Source organism: Cololabis saira, chromosome 23 (genome assembly GCF_033807715.1).
Source record: "Cololabis saira isolate AMF1-May2022 chromosome 23, fColSai1.1, whole genome shotgun sequence".
In the NCBI taxonomy this organism is placed as follows: domain Eukaryota; kingdom Metazoa; phylum Chordata; class Actinopteri; order Beloniformes; family Belonidae; genus Cololabis; species Cololabis saira.
In genome coordinates this window covers 10,132,274-10,147,808 of record NC_084609.1, presented here as the reverse complement: position 1 = coordinate 10,147,808, position 15,535 = coordinate 10,132,274, and the positions used below count along the sequence as shown (strand labels likewise).

At 37.9% G+C, this 15,535-nt stretch overlaps 2 protein-coding genes across 2 annotated transcripts; one reads left to right on the top strand and one right to left on the bottom strand.

The window, feature by feature from the left end:
* Positions 1 to 83: 83 nt before the first annotated feature.
* On the top strand, positions 84 to 9,510 carry LOC133424309 (fructose-2,6-bisphosphatase TIGAR B-like). Its single transcript, XM_061714821.1, has 6 exons — positions 84 to 161; positions 418 to 455; positions 2,427 to 2,548; positions 4,297 to 4,374; positions 4,495 to 4,605; positions 7,766 to 9,510. The coding sequence occupies exons 1-6, from the start codon at positions 130 to 132 to the stop codon at positions 8,183 to 8,185; spliced, it is 801 nt and encodes a 266-aa protein (XP_061570805.1). The 5' UTR covers positions 84 to 129; the 3' UTR covers positions 8,186 to 9,510.
* A 1,830-nt stretch (positions 9,511 to 11,340) lies between these two features.
* LOC133424368 (fibroblast growth factor 23-like) lies at positions 11,341 to 14,059 on the bottom strand. The gene is made up of 3 exons (XM_061714914.1): positions 13,825 to 14,059; positions 13,631 to 13,734; positions 11,341 to 12,305 (listed from the first exon to the last, which is right to left on the bottom strand). Exons 1-3 carry the CDS (start codon positions 14,057 to 14,059, stop codon positions 11,856 to 11,858), a joined length of 789 nt encoding a protein of 262 aa, XP_061570898.1. The 3' UTR covers positions 11,341 to 11,855.
* Positions 14,060 to 15,535: the final 1,476 nt, after the last annotated feature.

Below are 15,535 nucleotides of genomic sequence, written 5' to 3'. Positions count from 1 at the left end.
TTCTTCCAAAATAATTTGAAATCAGTTTCAATGCCACGAAATTACACTGCAGCGTGCGCCATGACGTAAGACGCTACGCCGCACGTCTACGTATGACGCGACCCGGAAGTGGAAGGAGACCTGTAGAAAATGTTGACGTTCAGTTTAACCCTCGTGCGACAGTAAGTGGCTTATTTTTCAAAAGCTATATTCATGATTTGACGTTTGTGTTGTGTATCACAAATACCACCTGTGTCCTTTCAGTTGTCAGCGAGGCATGTCGGTTGACAGGTCCTCACATTTGAACGGTTTCTGTCGTCTGTCACGTTGACTAACAAACTGAATTGAACAGATTTTAAATCACAACCTTGTTGTTTCCTCCTAAAGCCGATTAATGGGGTGAATTTAACTGAATTACTTTGATTTGTTTTCATGCAGTGGAGAGACGCACTACAACAGAGAAAAGCTGCTGCAAGGTGAAACTCAATATTATAAGAAACTTTTAATAAACTTCTGAATACTGATAGTCCAGGGGCCAGAGCCCAAAATTTCACTTGTCAGTACCAGTCAAGGTGACCAAACTTACTTGTGATTTTTTTAAAGATCCATGTCTATAGATGATATTTTGGTATGATAACCCTTCCTGAGTGGCAGCTGTGTCATAGTTATCAGCTCATGAAGTTCAGAAAATTACACTTTAGATGCTGGTGCATATCCTGGTTTAGACTCGTGTACAGGATATCTGTCAATGTTTCACAATATTGTCTTTGGTATCATTTTAAAGGGGACCTTTTAAGCGTTCATTCAAGCTAAGATGTGAATCTTTCTGACCAACATAGAGGTCACTGCAGCTCTTTAAACTATAAAAAACACACATTTTTACACAATTTTTGCTTAAATGATATATATTTTAGCCCTGTGTCATCTAGGAACAAAAGAGACACAAAATACAAAAACTGGAATACTCAGAGGACCATAAGGATTCAGGAAATGTATAATATACCCCATACTATATCATTGTTACAGGTTATTGTGAGGCTTAAACTAGAAGAGCATCATTAGGCTCATATGAAACTATAACAGCCACTACTAGGCTAATGTCACAAACTGGTCTTTATCATGCAAATACACAACATAAAAGACACCACAATGAGATAAAGAATCAGCTTAGTTTTATAAACAACATTAGAGACACAAAATACAAAAAATAAAAATACAAAAACTGGAATACTCACAGGACCACAAGGATACAGTAAATGTATAATAAACCCAATTTAGAATCATCAATTAACCTGAAGGGGGTGGGTAACTTCATGAGCTGATAACTATGATACAGTTGCCACTCAGGAAGAGTTATCTTACCAAAATATCATCTATAGTCATGGATCTTTTCAAAAATCATAAGTAAGTTTGGTCACCTTGAGTGGTGCTGACATCTGGTCTGGAACATGGACTATGAGTACTGACATAAGCAAAAACAAAGAAAAAACATGAACAAGATAAATGTGTTAAAATATATACCAAAGGTTATTACTATACCTCTTATTTTGCCTGTATGCCAAGTATCATCAGATTTATCATCAGTATTTAATCATATTCTGTTCTTTTTACTGTATATTCTCATGTTTATAGTCTCAGCATAATTTACTACTTTACTGTACTGTATATATCCTTTCATAGTTTGTCACAGTTTACAAAACTGCTGCTCAATTTGCACACACTGTACCTCATTTTTTTTATACGACTGTATATTCCTCACTTTCTGCTTCTTTGCACTTCTGGTAAGATACTAACTGCATTTCGTTGTCTCAGTATTTGTACTCTGTGCAATGACAATAAAGTTGAATCTAGTCTAACCATCTAATCTAATGTACCGTATTTTCCGCACTATAAGGCGCACCGAAAAGCCTTTAATTTTCTAAAAAACCGGCAGTATGCCTTATAATGCAGTACGCCTTATATATGATCATTATGGTAATTTCTGTTACTGTAGTCAGGGAGATTGTAGCTACTGTAGTTGGTGTCGCTGAAGTAACGGCGCTAAAAATGTCAGGAATCGTCACAGACATTCAAGACAACAGCAGCGACGCTGACTCGCATAATGGCGACTTTGACGAGACGGAGCAAAGCTGGTTTTTATTTTGTTAATAAAGTTTGACATACGGTACTTTTCTTCTTGTTTTTTTTTTTTTTTGCATTTACTGTAGGATTTTGTAGCATTTCCTTTAGTGCAGCTCCATCAGGTAGATACGCAACAAAACCCCAGCCACTATAGTACGGTATTTTACCATATATTTAGTGCGCCTTATAATGCGGTGCGCCTTATATATGGAAAACGTTTAAAATACGTAATTCATTGAAGGTGCGCCTAATAATGCGGTGCGGTATATTTTCTTTGGGATAGGAAAGATGAATTGTTGCACCGAGTGATAACTGTCCATTTGCAGGTCAGGGAGTGGACACGGCTCTGTCAGAGACGGGTTTGCAGCAGGGGGAAGCGGTGGGACGGTACCTCAAAGACACCACATTCGACAAAGTATTTGTCAGTAACCTCCAACGGGCTGTCCAGGTAGGACCTGGCCATGACTTTCCCTCTCAAATCCTATGAAACCTTCAAGGGTTAGTTTATATTTGTAATGACACAGATTACCATGTCAAGTGGAGTAGGGTCAACTGAGGTTGTGTTGTACTCATGTACGTACTGCATAAAAATACTGTGCAAAATATTGAATTAAAAAAGGTAAAGCTTTCTGTTTTTGCACGACTGTAGGACATAATCTGTGTATTGTTCACGAGAACAAACGGAGACTCATAAATTGTAGTGATAGTTCACAAGTTAATTTTGAAGTTTATTCTATTGGCCATTGACATTTCCCTGAGATAACATGATTATACTACCTTTATCTTTGTTTTTTTTGCAAAGCTACGTGTCCTCAAACTCTTATACTCTTCCTATACCTGATTCATGTCTTGCCATTTATCTCACATAGTTATCCTTAGTAGAAAATGAGAAACAATCTTTTTAATTTCAAAGAAATTACTGAAATGTCAAATAATAATTTCTTTAATGTTTTTTATTATCATTATTTAGGAAAGTTACACCTGTCTGTGATAGATTTCACAGTTGAAGATGCATGCCTTGGGAGGTTTGACTCAAAACTAAATCGTGTCAAGGTACAAGACATTTCACGTGGCAGTAAAGTCTCCGAACGCAGCCTCGAAGTCCTTAAACGCGAGTTGAAGTCTGTTAGTAGGTTCAGAGATAACCATCGGTGCACTCATCAGACCTTTAAGATAACGTGATCAGACATGAGCAATTTCTTTCTAACAGACGCATTACAGGCCAATTGAGATTTTTCCAAAAGACAAAACAAAATCATTTGTGACGAACCAAAGATTCAATTGTTTGACAGTTGACAATAGTGTTTGTCACGGAAACAAGGTTTTGAGCATGATAACCTCATTACAGTTAAACACGGTGATGGTAGTTATTTTTTGGACTGGGAGGCTTATCAGGATAGAGGGAAAGATGGATCCTGGACTATGAAGAACAAACAAGACAATGTGCAACAAGCTGTTATCTGAGGCTCCTTGTCACATGACATGTTAGTGACAAATCTTCAACATTTATAAAACAGTTAGGTGAAATGGTTTGAAAAAATTCTATTGGTATGGTAAAGTACCAAGACTCCTGGAAGACTGTAATTGATTGTCATTAATCAATAGGCACGGGTTAAATTTAAGGGCTCTGTTTCCCGTGTATGTCTCCTTGTCTTTCAGTTTTGATTAATATTCACATTCTTTTCTTATTTGTATATTACTTTTCACAACTACAAACAATGCAAGCCCACAGGCTGGCAATAGCTCAATACTTTGGGTGTGTTAGGGTGAAGTAATATGAAGCATCAGTCTGTTATTACTTTAACTCAACAAGCCTTGTTCATCACAAGATCCAAAGAGATGTATGAACGATTATCTTGTGTTTAAATTACAGCTTCAGATATCTCCATCTACAAATACATGGAAACCTACTGAGGCATGAACACGTGTAGCTCACTCATTTCCCATCATGAGCAAACTGTTCTGTTAAACTGTTACAATATTACCTGATTTTGAAGGAGAAAAACAGGATGTGTGAGGTAAATGACTTCCACACATGGGATAGTTGTGTGAGCATTCACGTCTCTGCGGTCTTTGACTCACCCATGCTGACATTGTAATAGTGAGTGTTACGGTGTGAATGTGTTGATAAAAGAGTTTTTGGGCACTTGCAAACGTACTGAGTCATTAATTTCCAGATGACATTTCCTTTACCAGACAGCTGAAATAATTTTGAGGAGCAACACTCACTGCTCTGGCATGGAGATGGTTTTCGAGCCGTTACTCAGAGAACGGGTAAGATCTGTTTTATTTTATACTTTTTAGTATTAAATCTGTACATGTAACACTCCAGATTATTATTATTATTGTTTTGTTTTGTGTTTTTAATAACCCTGAATTTGATTGGTCATGCAGGGTTTTGGCATTGCTGAAGGGCGTCATAAAGAGGACCTGAAGAACATGGCAAATGCTGCCGGTCAGTCTTGTCGTGACTACACACCACCAGGAGGAGAGACTTTAGATGAGGTGAGTCAGATGGAGGCAGGCTTCTTTATTTAGATGTTCAGTTGTATTTTTTCTGCTTTGATATTTTCTTTTCCATTTCAAATCAATGGAGATTTGTTGTCGAGCAGTGCCACCAAGTGCCCATTTATGGGTAGTGCAATAAGAAAACCCCTTTTTCCTGCAAAACTGCCTCATGAAACTAGTATAATGCTGAAAAACCTGCAGCAGCGGACATACTGACATGTCACACAGCCCTTACAAGAAGTTATGATGGCTTGATTCAGTTACATTCAGTTCTTGGATGTTCTTCAGGTTCACGTGTCACATTAAGATTACATTAGGGCTTTATTTGTCAAAGAGACACTGTGAAATTATGCATGAGCAAGGTTATGCTTCATGTATTTCCCAGCTCTTTTAAAATGTAAAGTCGCTCCTCAATGATTTTTTTTTCAGTTTGTTGTTCTTGTAAACCATTTTGGTTAATTTTATGCTTTCAATCAAGACAAGAGCAGAATGTTGAAAGGATGTGAGGGACAGGAGTTAGGGAGAGCTCTCTTGCTCAGTGTGAAACAGATGAGTGAACTCCATATATTTATTTACATCATGAATTGAGTAACTAATTACACAAGTTATTTACATTATTTGTGAATGCCCACAGTGCTGCTACGTGAACTCTTCCAAGGTTGCGGTGTTGCCATTTAAAAAACAAACAAAAAAAAAGAACCACCACCTCAGTCTACCAGTCCAGACGCTGTCCTTGACTTTCACACAATTCATTACAACCTTTATAACCAAGGCCAGTGGGACGCCTTGCTGCTACAGAGTCCTCAATGACTCAGCAAGCTTTGCTTCAGCAATAGGCAAGCCCCCCCCCCCCCGAACTCCTCGGACTCCTCTTCCTTTAAAAAGGGTGTGTAAGTGAAATTGAAGGCCGTTTAAGGTGTCCGTCCACTGCAGGACTATAGGTCCAGTTTGAGGTCAGCAGCTCTGCATCTGTGAATGGTGTTGAAGAAGCAGCTTTTCCTCCTGAGATGTTGAAGAATAGAACCTTTTATCAGCAAGCTTTTCTTGGGGTGAGACCCAGCTCTGCAGAAATGTGACAGGTGTCTGGGATCATTGATGTATCTATCACACTTATTGAGCCGCGGCTTGTGCTAGGGCTGGGCGATATATCGAGATTTTAATATATATTAATGTATTTTCAAACGCGATATGGTACGAGACAATATCGTTTATATCGATTATTAAATTTTTTTTTTAATGATTTTGATATAGCTTATTTTGTGACAAATTGACTTGAATGTTTTATTTGAGATTTGCACAAATGTTTTGTTATTTGCACAACTGTCAACCTCAGGAAGTATTTTTATTCTATATATGCAGGCAGTTTATTTTTTATTTCATTTGTTTTATACATTTTGATATTGTGCAGACCTATTTTAATAAATGTACCTGTGTGACATTTGACACGAGGCTTTGTATTAAAACTGACTGTTTTTTTAAGGATTTGCCTCAGAAAAAAATGAATCTAACAGAGATGCTATGCTATAATGCTTTGGGGGAAACCCCAATTATGGCACAGAAAAAATATCGATATATATCGAGTATCGCCATTCAGCTAGAAAATATCGAGAGATATGACTTTTGGTCCATATCGCCCAGCCCTAGCTTGTGGTTCCTCTTCCAGGATCAGTTTGTTGAAGGAGACCCTACCATGGGTCCTAATTAGGATTGGACTTGTGCTGTTCTTCTGTACACAGTTAATAGTTTCTCAGATGAGCGAGCCACAGTCTTTTCTAGCATTTTGCTGTGCACCTGTACTGACTCTAGTCCATCAAAGTGCACCTCTCTATCTGTAGCTTTACTTCAGTTTCAAATTATTTAGCAAAATGTATAGACACAGGAAATATGAAGAATCACCAGGATGGCAAAAAGTTGTGATGAAACAAGCAGTCTACTGCCATAGTCACAAAGACAGACAGATATTTCTTCCTGTAATTATATATATTTTTTTGATCCTGCAGCAGATGCTTTTGACTGAATAAGCTGTAAGATGTTTGGTTTTAAGTGGCTTCTAAAAAGTGTATTTTCAGAGCAGTTAGAAGAGAGGGAAATGTTCCCTTTCTTTTTTTTCTTTACAAGATTTGTTCTTTAGTTCTCCTGATGTGCCTCAGTAAATTAGGTGCTAGCTGGTGAGTTGAGTGCGTTCATTGGTATTCTTATGACTTTGAATTCATAGTCATTTAGTTTGACGTGAGAAAGTTGACAGCTAAATGACAGTTTTTGGATTCCACTGATATATTTAGACCTTTCCACGAATAGAAAGACGTCGGTAAATGTGAAACATTGAAGGGGCTTTAATATCATAGTTTGGGTTTTAGCTGAAAAAGTCATAATTTCACCTTCTAGAAAACCTTAATAAAAACCCTTAGAGGAGAAAAACCTTAATAAGCACAAAGCAAATAAAGACTGTGCTAGGGATGGGCGGTATGGACTAAAGAATGTATCACGATCATTTCTGGCATTTATCCTGATGACGATAAAAAAAATACCAATACAAAAAGTGTCATCAACGGGAATTTTTCTTTCTTTCTTTCTTTCTTTCTTTCTTTCTTTCTTTCTTTCTTTCTTTCTTTCTTTCTTTCTTTCTTTCTTTCTTTCTTTCTTTCTTTCTTTCTTTCTTTCTTTCTTTCTTTCTTTCTTTCTTTCTTTCTTTCTTTCTTTCTTTCTTTCTTTCTGGCTCATTTCTTTTTTCTTTCTTTCTTTCAGGCTCATTTCTTTCTTTCTGGCTTCTTTCTTTCTTTCTTTCAGGCTCATTTATTTTTTCTTTCTTTCTTTCTTTCTTTCTTTCTTTCTTTCTTTTTTTTTTCTTTCTCTCTTTCAGGCTCATTTCTTTCTTTCTTTCTGGATCATTTCTTTCTTTCTGGCTCATTTCTTTCTTTCTGGCTTCTTTCTTTCTTTCTTTCTTTCTTTCTTTCTTTCTTTCTTTCTCATTTCCTCAATTTATCGTTTTTACCGCGAGATGACAAATTCTTACCGTGAGGAATTTTTTTGACGGTATATTGTGAACGGTAAAATATTGCCCATTCCTAGATTGTGCCAAGTATTTGACTCCTACTTTTTCAGATGTGCTGGAATCCAGGAAACCAGGCTTTAAGCTTCTCTGTCACTTTGCTTTCAGGTGAAGCTGAGATTCAAAACATTTCTCAAAGTCCTCTACAAAAAAATGCTGGAAGAGCACAGCTCCGCTGGTCCAGATACCTCCGCCGGGGCAGCAGCTGGACAGTCAGCAGCTGCAGCTTCCCAAACCTCCGCAGGAAGCTCAGCAGACGACGGCCTGCAGGGAGTGTCAGTGCACGCGCTGGTCGTGAGCCACGGTGCCTACATCCGCATGGCCATCAGGCACCTGGTGGAGGACCTGGAGTGCACCGTACCTGCAGGTGAGAAGGTGTCGCAGCTGTTCTCACCGTGTCCCAACACGGGCGTCAGCCGCTTTATTCTCACTCTGAGCCCGTCCAAGTCCGGGCCGGTGCTGTCTGCTGCTCGCTGCGTTTTCACCAACAGGAAGGAACACCTGGAAAACCTCACAGATGCTGAATAAAGCCAAACGAATGAATCAAAGCTTGATGTTTGCACAGGTGTGCACAGTTTAAGGACGATAGAATCATGAACCCTAAAGGGAAACAAAAGTCGGAGACCTCCGCGGGGCCACAGAGTAAATGGTGTTTGATAATCAGCATGTTTAACAGTGGATTGTAACCAAAATCATTGTGCACTACTGTATTACTATTCCTCCGGATGCTTTTAATTGGTAATGAAATTACCACTTTTTAATCATGTAATGGTTGAAAGTATTTCATGTCACTGAACACTGTAGGGAGCATTTCAGCTCGCCTGGTTTGCAGTTGGGTTGCTCATTTTACTTGTGCAATATATCAAGAAGCACTGATACTTTATTTCTTTTTAAGTAGAAGTTGTATACGGTTATAAATAATGGAATATAAAAACAGGTTGCACATAGTAGAACTTGTGACTTGTATGGATGTGTATTTCTTGCAAGGTGCTCTGCATATTCATTTGCTTGTATTTATTTTTGAAAGAGACACATGCAAACCAACATACCTACTGTAACTTAAAGACAATGTGATACGTTTATACCACCAAGATTAAATCTGTAAGCTTGCAACTTGCATTTGAACACACTGATGTTTTACTACATGACGATCTTATCACAGAAAACTGCTGGAAAACACCAGTTTCATGTTATTGCTTTCAGAAAGCATCTGTCTGACTTCATACCGCACATGTACTGCATGTTAGGCTCATTTGTAGTATTTACCTTTTTGCTATTTAATCAAAATAATCTTGCTGATTTTTCTCCTACAGCAAAAAAGTGTTATAATAAATCCAAAAAGCTTCGTTCCTCCTGTTAAAAGCCTCGAAGAGTTGAAAAGAGATCATTATAGTATCAAATAAGAATTTGACTACATGTCTTAAAATCCAACTGATAGTAATAAATTGCTGAGCAAAATTATGTTTTAAACATTTTAATTCTGTAATTCTATGTGCCTGTATAATAATGTATAATCCTACTCAAAAGAAATATTTTATTTTCCCTAAAAATGAGCTTTTCAGCCAACTTGAACCAATTTAATCATCTAAAAAAAGGAAATTGACACTTCCATGTGTCTTAGAATGATATGACTTGAAATATTGTATTTATAGTTGAGCTGCATGCACAAAACAACACGCAAACATAGACATATTTGCTTTTATTAGTTTATTTTGTTCCAAGTTCAAGCAACGCTCCTCCCACGACACCTCCGGCTTATACATTCAGAGTAAACCAATGTTTTTGTGTATGTACATTTCAACTAAAGCTTTCTTATAAATACCATAAATAACAATAAAGGAATGGATTTAAATAAATAAATACTCCTTGGGACTGCTTTTTTTTGTTTGCTGGTGGAACCCAGCACCTGATAGTCACATATCAAGAGTTCAGATTTGATATCAAGATTACAGCCCAGTAAAGGTTGTTACCCTGTAGCCGTGTTCCTTCAAGTCATGTATTAGATCATGTTCATGGTGGGAAAATACTTAAAATTGATATATATTATTACAGGTTCTGCAGTGAAACGATTTTTGAAATTGCAATACAAGGTTTAACAACAGACAAGTAACAGCTTCAACTATTAAAATCAGCAAATGTAAGACTATAAAGTACAACCTACTCTTAATCCTAACTTCAGTTGCAGCTCATGAATATACATGTCTATATTTTCATTTTTAGTCATGCCTGCCTAGTTTGACACCAGTAGACGGCCCCTCAGTCCTCCAGAGGTAGGCTAAATAAGGTTTTTGTCTTTTAGAATATATGAAAATGGGTTTATCAGACCAGCTGTAAAATAAAAATAAAAAAAAAACAGAGAGAAGGACATTTTACATACTTTTTTTTAAAGGGGTTATTCACTCCGTTTCATCCACACTTCAGGAAACTCAAACCATTTTCATGCGAGCATACTGACTAAAGATATAAAAACAGAGTAAGATAAGATGTCTTTACATTTATACAACTAATATCTTCTTCTAAAGCTATGAAAATCAAAGTATGTTGATTTTATCTCTTCAAAAGTTTAGGGTGCGTCTTACTTTTAAGACATTAGAAGCTGTGCAAAAAAGGGGTCAAGTCAAATAATGTACATTCAGTGTGTAAACACTGCGTCTCTTAATTATTCCCGACTAAAAGTTTGATATTAAACAGCCGTTTCATGCTACATGCAGACTGTGCTGATGTATTGGACCTCCGTGGCCCCAAAGAGGCCCCCCGAGCTCCAAGATCAGCACCAGTATACATGAATTTGGGGAGAAATAGAATGATTTAGTGTCATTTAGAGAAAATAATATTCAAGTCCATCACTGAAGCACTTAAATTATGTCTCAAGTGATGCGGTCCACATGGGCTTCTTCAAATTTGTGAGTTTATAAAGTCAGTTTTTTTTTTTAAATAGAATTTTAAACCCTTCCCCATTCAAACATTTAGTTTTTTTTTCTTCAAATGGCACCAATATGCCTCCTTAACTAGTTCAGCTGGCCTGGCAAAATTCATGTTGGAATTAAACAACAGATTTACAACTCTTTCCTGTTTTCTCCATAAACTGTAACAGATTAATGCATTTCCACAGATTATTTTTAGGGATCTGAACTCCCCAAAGCCAATGTAGTATTACCTAATTAGGGTCCCTCAAACATAATCTTGCACTGGGCCCCCAAAAACATAAGAAACGGCCCTGATGATGGAAGTCTACGGAAGAGTATTAGGGCCAGGCAGGAGAAATATAAAAATATTTTAGAAGAGGAAGAATTTATTTTTCATTATGCACTTCGAGAAAAAAGTCGAAATGTCGAGATTAATGTTGAAGTACAATTTTAAGAATAAAGTCGAAATATCGTGAATAAAGTCGAAATTTCAAGATTAATGTTGAAATACATTTTCAAGAATAAAGTCGAAATTTCGTGAATAAAGTCGAAATTTCGTGAATAAAGTCGAAATTTCGAGAATAGAGTCGAAATTTCGTGAATAAAGTCGAAATTTCGAGAATAGAGTCGAAATTTCGTGAATAAAGTCGAAATGCCGAGATGTTGAGATTAATGTTGAAATACAATTTCAAGAATAAAGTCGAAATGTCGTGAATAAAGTCGAAATTTCATGAATAAAGTCGAAATTGTACTTCATTATTCTCAAGATTTCAACTTTTTTCTCAACATGTCGACTTTTTTTATCGAAATTGTACTTGAACTTTATTCTTGACATTTCGACTTTTTTCTTTAAATTGTACTTCAACATTAATCTCGACATTTCGACTTGTTTCTCAACATTTCGACTTGTTTCTCAACATTTCGACTTTTTTCTCGAAATTGTACTTAAACATTATTCTCGACATTTCGACTTTTCTTTAAATTGTACTTAAACATTAATCTCCACATTTTGACTTTTTTCTCGACATTTCGACTTTTTTCTCGAAGTGCACAATGAAAAACAAAAAATCTTCCTCCTCTAAAATATTATTTTTATTTTTCTCCTGTCTGGCCCTAATACTCTTCCATCGAAGTCAGTGTAAAAACAAGCGGCAGCTTAATTGCTCTATTACCAATGTTCCGATATAAAGCCTGGTCTAAGCTAGAATGTTAAACTGAACTCACGCATAGTATAGTTAAGGCGTCTAGGGGAGTCTGATTTATGGTTCTATGGTTTAACGCGGAACCATAATTCAGGCTCTAAACGAGTGCACGTTCCAGGGGTCGTGGGAGGCCGGGGCCGGGGCCAGCGGCGTCTCTCTGGACGCGTTGCGGCCGTCGTCCCCAACCTCCACCTCGGCCTCCACCTCCACCTCCACCTCCAGGTCCGGGTCCGCGTCGTCCTCTGGCACGGCGCGGGAGTCGTTGGCGTCCTCGGGCTGCCACTGGTAGAAGCTGTGCGGGTCCGAGGGGTCCACGACCCGGTTCCTCTTCTCCCGGTGCTGCAGCAGCAGGCGCTCCAGCGGCACCGTGTTCCTCTTGGGCAGGAAGAGCGAGGTCTGCGGCAGGTTCTGGCCCGCAGAGAACACCTGCCGGGACCCCTCCAGGTTGAGCAGGATGCCGGTCCGGGTGGAGTAGTACACGTCCCGGTTGTTCTCCAGCAGCCGGTGGTTGAACAGACAGTCGTCCCGGAGGCAGATGGGCTACAAGAAAGGGGAAAAAAAAGGGATTATGGCAACAGCGGGGTCGGGTTAGACTTAAATCTAAATGGAAATAATGTAATTTTGAAGTTTTAAGAACAATCAAACCAGAATATGTCTAAAGTGATAGTTATTTTGCCAGCAAGAAGCATTAACCCTTGTGCTCTTTGGGTCAAGGGAGGGTGAAGGGAGAAAAGAAGGAATGAGGGAAGGGAGAAAAGATGGAAGGAAGTAAGGAAGAAAAGAAGGAAAGAAGGAAGGAAGTAAGGAAGGGAGAAAAGATGGAAGGGAGGAAATAAGGGAGAAAAGATGGAAGGAAGGGAGAAAGGAGAAAAGAAGGAAGTAAGGAAGGGAGAAAAGATGGAAGGGAGGAAAGAAGGGAGAAAAGATGGAAGGAAGGGAGAAAGGAAGGAAAGAAAGGAGAAAAGGAAAAAGAAGGGAGGGAAGAAGGAAGGAATGGAGAAAAGAAGGAAGGAAAAGCAAAGAATAAAGGAATTCATGACGAAAGGAAGGAAGAAAGAAAAAGGAGTAAAGGAGGGTAAAAAACGAGGAAAAGAGGAAAGGAAGAAGGAAAGAGAGAGCATGGCAGGAGGAAAGAAGGATAGAAGAATTGGGTCATTTTGTCCCAAAGACAGTACAAGGGTTAAAGAAAGTTGAAATTCCCTATAGCGTCATTCCAAAAATGATTATTTCAATGTTTCCCGTTTCTATATCATTATCACAATTACATAATAAAAGCAGAAAATGCTTCTGAAAAGCAACGGATCCAGAGTTTAGTGGCCAGTGACCGGTGCGCTGTAAATTTTGTGCGTTTTTGTTTCTTCAGAATTGACGCTTTGAGAATTACGCACGACGTCCTATGATTGTGCCACAATTATAGGGAGCCTTAACTGTAAAGATTAAAATTACAAGCAAGGAAGGAGAAGAAATACTTTATTTTTTCAAATTGAAATTAGTTTGTTGGTTGAAAACTAATTTAAAAAAAACACACAACTCCGCTTTTACGCACACCGGCTTCCACTACGATGCGTCTGTGCGTAAAAGCTGATAACAAAGATGCGTAAAATTGCACTGGGTGCCAAATTACAAGCAAGGAAGGAGAAGAAATGCTTTATTTTTCAAATTGGAATTTGTTTATTGGTTGACACCTAATTAAAAAAAACAACTCCGGTTTTACGCACACCGGCTTCCATATGCGTCTGTGCGTAAAAGCTAATAAAAAAAGATGCGTAAAATTGCACTGGGTGCCAAAACAAGAGCAAAAGTAAAACGTTTCTGCTTATTGATTTATTGAAAGTATCAAAATAAAGTAACCTATGACTGCTTACCGAGCTGAACGGATTGCCCTCCAAATCCATACACAGGTAACGATTGCTTTTGACGCCAAGGATGGCCATGCGCTCCCTTGTTTCAGCCTTCAATAAAATCACACCTGCAGGAAGAGAAAGAAGATTTAACGATATGGATCATTGCACTGCGAAACTTAAAATGACATCTGAACATACATTAAAGCAAATCTTACTGTATGACGTTCTGGTCGTAGCTTTGCGCACAGTGCCATCCACCCTGATCTCTAAGTAGAAGTTGCTGAGGTCAGTGGAGGTCTGCAGGTGGACGTATCTTCTCGGGTTCCCCCAGTTGGATCCAAGCAGCGGTGAAGGGTTTGGTACCGCTTCCCCGACAGGGAGTCCCTGCAGGACAGCGATGAAGAGCGCCAGCACGGTGTCCCGCATCCCCAGTCGCCTGTTGATGTCCATCCTACAAACCGATGCTTTCTGTTGCGAGCAGTTTTCAGATGCTCCGTTGTGCAAAAGTTTGCCAACAGTTCCTATTTAAAGGCCCACGAGTGCCACTCCTGCTCACATCCTTCGGGTAAAAAAAAAAAAAAAAAAAAGCAACTCGCCCCCAAAGCAGATGTGCGGGTTCTGCAGCGGAAGGGCCACTTCCACCTCTCTCTGTTTATCCCCATGCTGTCGGTTAGACAAGTGGACTCTTATTTTTGGTGACGAGACATTAGACATCCGTATTAAGTTCAAGAACCACTTAATTTATCACTCCTTGCAATTTATAGTATGTTTTTTGTTTTGTTTTCGTCTTTGTTTTTTTGTCTTTGCTTTTTGTCTATACCTCTGTTACTTGTCCATTATATCAATTTTTTTCAATGTTTGAACCCAAATTATTAGTTTTGTTTTCTATAAAACCTCCTGAGTCGAGGTTCATAAAAGGGTAGGCATAATAAGCCTTGGCTTCAGCCTATACCTTTTCGGTGCCACTTAAAATATTGGACCTTTTTTTATGTTGTATTATGTTGTATCAAAATGGACCGAAATAAAAAAAACTCAAAATAAAAATCAAAGTTATTTCCTAATAACCATTTGATTCGGATGTTAGTTTGCAAGGGGAGACAAGTTTGAAAACCAGAAAAGATAAAACTTTGAATATGAACCTTCTAATGTGTTCAGTTTAAATTGTGAAAAAACTATTACATAACTTAGTTGAAGGTCATATAAAATTAAGATTCTGATTAAGTAATTTACTTATTCCATAATATGCTGCAGCTGTTTAAAACAGGACTGAATGTTTATTCACATGTTGGTTGAATTTGGGGCTTTTCTGTACTTGCGACTCAGGTTTTACACTCTTTCACCAGCAGATGGCGACATTTCCTCATCTAGAGGAGTTCAACAGGGAGACTGAGATGGTTCAGTTAAGTGGTCATATTGTGCTTATTTACAGCCATTTTATTTTAATCTTTAGTGCCTCTAGAGTAGATCTGCACCCGGAATAACTCCAAAAGTGTGTAGTAGTAGTATAGAGAAATATAGAGAGTAACTACGTTGCTTTTTATATTCATCATCTTTGTAGCTACTATTTGTATGTTAAATTCTTTGGATGTGTAATTATGGCTCAATAGTGACACATGGCGAAGTGTAGAAACTCTTCATCTAGTTGCAATTTAACAAAAAAGTTTTTAACTTTTAAAACAACATCACTGTGTTTAGTTACCTTTATCTTTAACTCTTTATAGGACAGTCAATAACATTTTAAAATCATTTTCAGTAACAGGTCTGAAAATATGGTTAGTTACCCAGTAACAGTATAATTAAGGTTTTTATATATTTGGCAGTGTCATTTGTGGATAAGCACTATATGTTACAAAGTTAATTTGTCTTATAGGCCAAAAGAAGTCAATTTTCCAATATTTTTGGTCAAAACTAAATGAATGAATAGTC

What these genes read in the sequence shown, in the direction of transcription:
- LOC133424309 (XM_061714821.1), top strand. Translation starts at nt 130, where the DNA reads ATGTTGACGTTCAGTTTAACCCTCGTGCGACA. An exon ending in AGTTTAACCCTCGTGCGACA is followed by an intron (nt 162 to 417) that starts GTAAGTGGCTTA and finishes GTTTTCATGCAG; the next exon opens with TGGAGAGACGCACTACAACA. An exon ending in AGCCGTTACTCAGAGAACGG is followed by an intron (nt 4,375 to 4,494) that starts GTAAGATCTGTT and finishes TTGGTCATGCAG; the next exon opens with GGTTTTGGCATTGCTGAAGG.
- LOC133424368 (XM_061714914.1), bottom strand. Translation starts at nt 14,059, where the DNA reads ATGGACATCAACAGGCGACTGGGGATGCGGGACACCGTGCTGGCGCTC. An exon ending in TACGACCAGAACGTCATACA is followed by an intron (nt 13,735 to 13,824) that starts GTAAGATTTGCT and finishes CTCTTCCTGCAG; the next exon opens with GTGTGATTTTATTGAAGGCT. An exon ending in AGGGCAATCCGTTCAGCTCG is followed by an intron (nt 12,306 to 13,630) that starts GTAAGCAGTCAT and finishes CCTTTCTTGTAG; the next exon opens with CCCATCTGCCTCCGGGACGA.